Below are 8,554 nucleotides of genomic sequence, written 5' to 3' on the forward strand. Positions count from 1 at the left end.
TAAAGGTTAAGTCAACATTGAGTTGGGTTATGTGGAGTCGAAGTATTCAAGGTTCTCCTCTTGACATCAGTCAAGGGGTCGACTTTTATACCTACGAACAAGAGTCAATCATACGAGATCTATTAATAACAATTGACTCCTCAGGCGATCGACTTATACCTCCCGTACAAGCACTGGCCGACCTGTATGAATCTGCATTACACGACTTTGTTCTAAGCTTTTCGAAGTAGCTTTGTACTATGTAGCATCGTCTTGCACAACGCCGAACAACGTGGGAGCAAACGATCATCTTGTCTGAATCCGACATGTCACATCATTGTAGTGTACCACATCAATCTCGAACTTCCTTATTGGTACTGATATGGCTGCTGACGATTGTCATGTAATCATCATGTGAGCGGTATCAGAATATATCAAATTACCTAGTAATCTCTCAAACAAGCTTGTTGTAAATGACACACTATGTGGTTTCGTCCATATTGATGTCTTCTTCCTAAAGTTGCTCACCATCATAGATTCATTATATTTTCTCTTTATACACATTATTAACATAAACATATATTTATGTTAATGTATTTATGTCAACCAAAAGATTCATATTTTGGACCAAACAAGGAGTTGTGAGATGCATGAAGCAAAGGATTATATTTTTGATAATTGTGGAGTTATATTTAATAAAATTATATTTTATTATTTTTAGTGGTTATATGAAATAAATAATTGTCAATATATATATATATATATATATATATATATAAAGACAAAAGAAATCATTGACGTGTGCGCTGAACAGACGCAAGACTTACCGTACGGAGACGAACAGATGGAAGCAGCGTCGGCGACACTCAGACAGTACAGTGTGCTCAATCGTCGGACAACAGTATCAGTTATCAGTGCATGTGTTTCTTTGATGCAGCTCGCGGACGACGACGACGACGACGACGAGATGAGGCTGCTGTTTCTCCTTGCAAAGATGATGACGCATCGCCACCAGTGCTCAACACAGTCCAACGTCAGGGCGACTGTACTGAACGGGCCGTCCTCTCTCGGTATAACATCTACTTCGCGGATTTGCTACACTACAATGGGGTCGGTCTGCTGACAAAGAGTTTCCTCACCTCTCTTGTTTGTTTCCTGCAGCTTATAATTTGTTTCTATTTTCTTTCTTCTTCGCCGGCCTTTCTTAGAACGTGATGGATGGGAGCATTCAGTAATAATTTTACAGGGGTTCTTTGGAGGGATGCGATTAATGAGACGTTCCTTCTGCGCTTATTTTTTTGATTATATTATGATTAAGGTGTTTTCTTCTACTCACAATAATTCATCTTTATCCATTTATTATAAGCATCAGAAAACCGTTTTCTTTGCATGATAGGGAAGCAAAAGATCCCATTTCATGCTATATCTATCTTCAGGCATCTCAGTTTCTCTCTAGTCTTGGCAGGAGTGGGGCAGGTGGAAATCTTAGTTTCGTAGAGGTTTTTTTTTGTTTGTATAAAATCTATAATCATGCTATCTGTAATGCGAAAAAACTTTTATATAAAGATTAAAATCAAATAAATTGAATCAAACAATATTACGATACGTACCTTTTCTTGTTGTTCAGAAAAATAAACCTTATCTGATCTACAAACGCTTCATATTCGGATCTGAAATATCAATCTACAAGGATTTGCAAGGAGAACTAGATCTTTCTCCTCTCTTCCTATCTTTTCATAGGACCACCTAGATTGATGGATTAGGGGATTATGAGAGAGAAAGATTGAGAGAAAAATCTTAATCTCTCAATTTCTGAGATGCTACTCAGATGCACACAAATACACACAGATGATTCACTTAGTCCCCTAAAGGTCCTATCTATTTATATGCGAGAGCAGAGAATCTAAAATAAGTTATTAGGAGAATTCCTCAGAATCAGAATCAAATAATATTTATAATATATCTTAACTAATTAAATAGGGTCACATAATCTAACATTTAAGACAATTATGTGCCTATGATAAGAAAGTAACAGTAGTAGTAGTCATTCATCATCTTCATATTTCAAATATTCTCTTGCTGTGAATCTTCTTAATCTCTTCTAACTAAGTGAAGCATTATTGTTTTTGTTCTTAATGAGATCGATGACTTCTCTTCATCTCATCTCAATAAAATATGAATGAAGCTGATATCATTCTTTCAGTTCTATCCTTACAGAAAGAAGCAAACGAAGACAATCGTGTATCTGTGATAAGAAAGAGGTAGTAGTCATTCATCATCCATATTTCATAGTTCAAATATCCTCTTGCTGTGAGTCTTCTTAATCTCTTCTAACTAAGTGAAGTATTCTTTTTTGTTCTTGATGAGATCGATGACTTCTATTCATCTCATCTCGACAAACACACAACATTATTCCCAACTGTTCGACTCTGTACAATCTTTCAAAAGTATGAGAAGTACTGACAAATGGCATGTAGCTTATTTAAATTCAACATACCAACAAATGGCATGTTAGTGTGGACACCTTCTATTTTTGGTCATCTCTTTTAATGGTCACGAGCTTTGATTTCGATGCAGGCGAAGCAATGTTTTGGCACACGAACCATAGTGTCGATTAGGTCGAAGAACGAGTAGTCATACGGAGCCGAAGCTTCCGATCCATTGTATACAGGTGTGTGTTTGACACTCCCGTGATGGGTGACGAATGAAGATTTATATTTTTTTCATTAAAAGATCTTTTATCTCGATCCACACGTGAAAGAACAAGTGGATTGATGATCGACGATACAATTTGATCATTCCACGGAATCAAAGGGAGAGAAACTACGATGGATCACATTTCATACGACAACCCAATGCACTACAAACAAAAGATCGGATAGATTGCGTCGGGACGTGTGGTTCATCCGAAGCTCGAGTGGATCATTAAGGCTGTCGAGCACGCCGGAAACGCGCTTCCGACACCGCTGTCGTTACCCAGTATTTTGGACGGACGCGTTTCCAAGAGGCGTATCGTTGCAGGATTGTGGCAGCGAGTCGCGCCATCTCTGCCTGCCATAGTTGACCGCACGCGCCGATTAACCATGCCATGGGATTCACGTGCGTTGGTGAATGGCCGTGCACGCATTTATTTATTTTTATTTGATTCCCATTCAAATATTAACGTGTTATTGTCGCGTATGGATCCGATGAGATAGACCGATCCATCAACATAATATAATATGTTCTCTCATTTATTATTAAAAGAGTAATTTATTATCTTATAAATTATTAATCTAAGAAGATAATCATTTGAAATCAAATAATAATAAATTTAAGATTTATTGTACCATTCGATATTAATGATATTTACTAATCTGACGTATATCTAATATATCATGTATTGCTGATATACTCAATATGGTTCAGTGTAACTCGATACATATCGAATTGATAATTGATCGATGCAATGATATGGATTGATGAAATAAATTATAAAAAAACCTATATCAAATCGATCAAAATTAATATATATTAATTCTAATATAAATAAAAAAAACAAGAAGCTGGAAAAAAAAAATTAAATATATGTGACATAGAGTCTTTCAATTCATAACAATAGAAATACGATTTTTTTTAGATTATCTTTTTTTATCCTACACATATGAATATTTTTAATAATGATTAGCCTACTAACCTATATTATAATATATCCTCTATCTCCATCTATGTATATATATACTTAATGTGCTTTTAAGAGGATAATGAACATTAATAGAATGAATTACTATCACCGATCAAATCTTTGTTTTTGATTCGCTTGACATGTATGTGGCTATGGCTTGTATCGTTTAACAATATTAATGCCCATAATCGCACCATATTATGAGTAAAACTATGAGGTAGAGAATATTTTGGTCCCTATATCGCTGAGTTAGGCAAGGAAATTAAGATGGATACATATCTAGGAAGAATATGCGAAGATGAGAAGTTGTTGTTGTGTTGCATATAAAGAGAAGATTTGTCTCGATTGAACTCTTTTTCACCGGACAATGATTGATCTTTTTTTAGTACGTAGATGGACCCAACATGACATCTGACTCCTATCACGGGAAGGATTTCTATGGTGTTCTTCTAACATATATATATATATATATATATATATATATATATATATATATATATATATATATATATATATATATATATATATATATATCGAAGCTGTCCTAACTTTAGCACTTACGAAAATGGAGGTACGTATTGGCATTGATTTCAATTTTTTGGATGAGCTGTTTCAATATTTCTCGTCAGATTCCTCCTCTTCACCTTCTTTATGTTTGGATGAGACAATCGAAAGAGAAGCTTCACGTTGTCCCTTAACTCTTATTTATATTTTTGGCGCCCATGTGAAGTAACATATTATTATTATTCTATCCATTCATTCAAAACTGCATGCAAACATCAATATCGAACCTTCCAAAGATTTATGTGCCCACGTCGAGTAACATAATATTTTATCCTTTCGTTCAAAATTACAATTATCCATCTCGAACCTTCTAAAGATTACTAACTTTTGTTGACAACAACTTTTGTTAATTACACATGATTTAATAGAGTCTTTATCGATTAGACTAGCTAATACATTCGAAAATTCATCATATGAGATCTTTAACCTTCGACTCTTATAAGTGAGTATTGTACGCTACTATCAATCTAATATTTAAGATATAAAATTTAGAATGATATGTTGTCACCATGCCAAAGAACATGTAAGCATGTAAAAGTTAATTTAAGTGTTATTGGTTGATCACACATCAACCCGAGTGTACGCCTAATTAAGCTAACATGAAGTATCATAAGTTTCTTCTATTAAAATTTAAATTTTATTTCATCCTACTATATTTTTTTTATATTATTGAATTGGATTAGTCGAATCGATCTCAATTTCTTCAACTAAACCCAAAAAAACACAAATTAAGAGATGATTTATGATAAAAATATGAAACCAAAGTGGAGATTTTTGGTACTACTTGTATAAATGGTTCAATATTATGTTAAGAGTAAGGTACATATGGTCAACCATATTCTTTCTTTACATGTGACTTGGACACATACGCAAGGAAATAAAACAAGTAACCTAAACTAACATAACAAAAATAGATCCCCGATAGTACTCATAAAAAATTGTAGTGCATGTAACATGTTGGCAACTACTTTGTTCTTGGAAAAAAATTAGAAAAAAAAAATCAATTTTGTATAATGTCACATTCATGATTAAATTAGAGTTTAAAACTTCATCGAATAAATTTTTATACTTAAATAGTGATGGTATACTCGACTCACTTGTTTGAAACCTTAATATAAATTTTTAATCTAAAACATACTTAAGTGATGATGGTATCCTCGACTCACTTATTTAAAGTTTCAGTATAGATTTTCAATCTAAAATATATGATGGTTACGTACTAAACCAACTTAAGGATGTCTTGTATTAAATTTTTATATGACAGAGGTTAAAGGATTCGAAAACTTATTCGAAAATTTATAAAGCACGAGCTTAGAATATCGTCCAATAAATTTTATTTAATCATGAATATTTCTTATGATTCACTCTGCTGAACTATTCTTTGATGATCAATCATAACCAACCAACATGAGAAAGTGATTAAACCGAGTCGAATGTGAATATAAACAGGTAAAATAGAAAAATTAAAAGCCAAAATTTTGCTGACCATAAAATTTTGATGGCTGCTACTCTATATATAGTAAAAGCGATCTAATTTGATATCTGCGCATGTTTTATTTGTGTGCATATGAATCATTTTATTATATGTTCGATGGATTTCTTCGACTAGCCTCTATCTTGAATTTGATATCAAGAAATGGGGTAAGATCTTTCAGTCTCCTAAGGATTAATGTAGTATTAAAAGCATGTTAAGTTTGACAAATAATAATAATAATAATAATAATAATAATAATAATAATAATAATAATAATAATAATAATAATAATAATAATATATTGGACGAATTTCTAAAAAAATATTTTCTTTAGTGAAACGGCCTCATTTTTTAAATTTCGTAAGAATGTTCTTTTTTTTTATCTAATATCTAAAATATCCCAATTACTTACCCTTTTTTTTTCTTCTTTTTCCTATGGATTGTTTGGTAGGGTGAATCGATATAATTATAGTGTTTTCAGTAATATTAGATTTTTTTTTTTTTTTTTACGACGAAGGTAAAATTTAAGTCCATAAAATTTAAGCCCTTAGCAACTAAGATAGCTGGCATCTTTATATATAAAAAAAATTATAACGTAGTATGAAAATATTATATTATATTATAATATTTTCTTAATATTACTTGAAACACTATTACACATTGTTAAGTGTAAAAGTAATGTAAACATTATGTTTCTATAAAATTTAACATAATACATTTACACTACATTATAATATATTCTTTATAGTGATAAAAATATTATAAAATCATATAGCATAGTACAAATTATTATAATTGAATCGATTTGCATCGGTCTATAGAAAAAGAGTAAAACGTGGTTGAGTGAAAGTAAAAAAATATTTTAGGTAATAGATAAAAAAAATAAATTCTGAAGATAGGAGCATTTCTCCTAAAAAAAAAACCTAAATAATTTTCTACTAATTCAACCAAATACTTATTTAATCGAACCATTTCGCCATATTTTTCATGCAAGTTTGGTCATTAAATGAGCACGACAAATTGTTGCGTCGATGGCACTATGGGTTTGATTCTATTTAATGCACACCTTCGGAGAGAAGCTGTTGACAAGACCAGTCAAGCGATCTCTCTCTCTCTCTCTCTCTCTCTCAGTGTGTGCTGCCATTGTACCCACCCAGCAACACTGCCTTCCTTCTTTTCTTGGTTTTCTCACAGCTTCAGATGATGGCCTTCTCATGTCAAGACTACCATCTCATTTTGGACTCTGCTTGCCTCTCAAACATGGAGATGCCCATCTGCCCACAGCATCTTGGAGAGATCGATTGCTACCCCTGGTTTGAAGCCAACCCCAAGATCTCTGCAACTGATGCCAGAACCCAAGTCACCGGCAGCAGTACCTCCGACGACTGCTCCAGAGCTCCATGCATCGGTCGTTCACCAGTGCTAGATGAACCCCAGGGTGATGAGATCCCAAGATCACAGCCAGGTTGTGCGGAGAGGAAAAGGAAGCCTAGCGCGGCTGGAGCTCGCTTGATCACCGGCAAGTCTCAGGTACATGTGCATGCATGTGGCATTTGGTTTCCATGGACTGTTCATAGCTCCTTATTGCTTCCACATGACTTGTTGCATGAGATTGGTGGCTTGTTAGGACGCGATGGAAAGCAAGAAAAAGCCTAAAGTAGATGGCAAGAAAGCGTCGGAGCCGCCTGTCGATGTCATTCATGTGCGAGCGAGGAGAGGCGAAGCGACTGATAGCCACAGCCTCGCAGAAAGGGTATCCACACGTAGCATTTTGCTGGCCATATAGATCGAATGAAGATCTAACCATATGCCGTATCATGTGTTTTCAGGTCAGAAGGAAGAAGATTAGTGAGAGGATGGACGTGTTGCAAGGTCTTGTTCCTGGCTGCCACCAGGTGACTTGTGTACCCACCAATCTTTTCATCGAATCCCCTCTCTCCACATCACTGCTAATAGCTGAAATGTGCCTTGGATAGATGAAGGGAAAAGCACTCATCCTGGATGAGATCATCAACTATGTGCGATCATTACAAAACCAAGTTGAGGTGATCAAGATGATGATGCATACACATACACATATATGGTTTCCTTAATTCTTTCTTCTTATCTGACAACAAATTACCACTCTCCAGTTTCTCTCGACGAAGCTTGCTTTGCTGAGTCCCATGTTACATGACCTTGGTTACTTGAGTGGGCAACCAGAGGTAGGCGAAGAACCATTTCTACCTCTAATCTTGGTTGTTTTCTTCAGAAGGTTATATATAATACATTATAACCTTATCCCTGACGACACTCGTATCAATCAATCTGGTTCAGGATGATAGCAGTTTTAGGAGACAAGATCTGGAACAAGAACAAAGGTGTCTCGATGAGATGGAGTTCGACGACATGTTGCTCTTTTCGGTAGAGAATATTGAAGATCCTCTGTAAAACCTCGAAGCCACCCACATCATGCATCATCAACCACCAACATACAGATGATCAAGCTACTCCAGTGACCATTCTCAGAATACTATTCTCTCTCTCTCTCTTCCTGTGCGAGATACAACTTACTTCATCTGCGAGGAATGCTTCACAAATTTATGTACTCGGTGGGATGATGCTACACAAATTCCCAAAACTTTACACTATAGAAAAAAACCTATTTATGTAGAGAGATATAATAATGAAATGATTGAAATCTTCAATATTTTTCTCTGCAGTCCACAAGACACTGACATAATGGTGAAGGCTACCTATATAATAATCCACTGGGATTTCCTTTGCAGAGAAATTCTATTTAATATCGTTACAGCTGAACTCTTTTACACCTACTTGTATCCTCATCAGTACACAAACTTAATGGTAGTTGAATCAGATATGTACTTTACATC

The 8,554-nt window shown here is 34.5% G+C and overlaps 1 protein-coding gene across 1 annotated transcript; it reads left to right on the forward strand.

Moving 5' to 3' along the window:
* The first annotated feature begins 6,941 nt into the window (after window positions 1-6,941).
* Window positions 6,942-8,111, forward strand: LOC135649968 (transcription factor bHLH137-like). Its single transcript, XM_065168973.1, has 6 exons — window positions 6,942-7,211; window positions 7,309-7,434; window positions 7,511-7,576; window positions 7,658-7,726; window positions 7,814-7,885; window positions 7,998-8,111. The coding sequence occupies exons 1-6, from the start codon at window positions 6,942-6,944 to the stop codon at window positions 8,109-8,111; spliced, it is 717 nt and encodes a 238-aa protein (XP_065025045.1).
* Window positions 8,112-8,554: the final 443 nt, after the last annotated feature.

Source organism: Musa acuminata, chromosome BXJ3-9 (assembly GCF_036884655.1).
Source record: "Musa acuminata AAA Group cultivar baxijiao chromosome BXJ3-9, Cavendish_Baxijiao_AAA, whole genome shotgun sequence".
Taxonomy (NCBI): domain Eukaryota; kingdom Viridiplantae; phylum Streptophyta; class Magnoliopsida; order Zingiberales; family Musaceae; genus Musa; species Musa acuminata.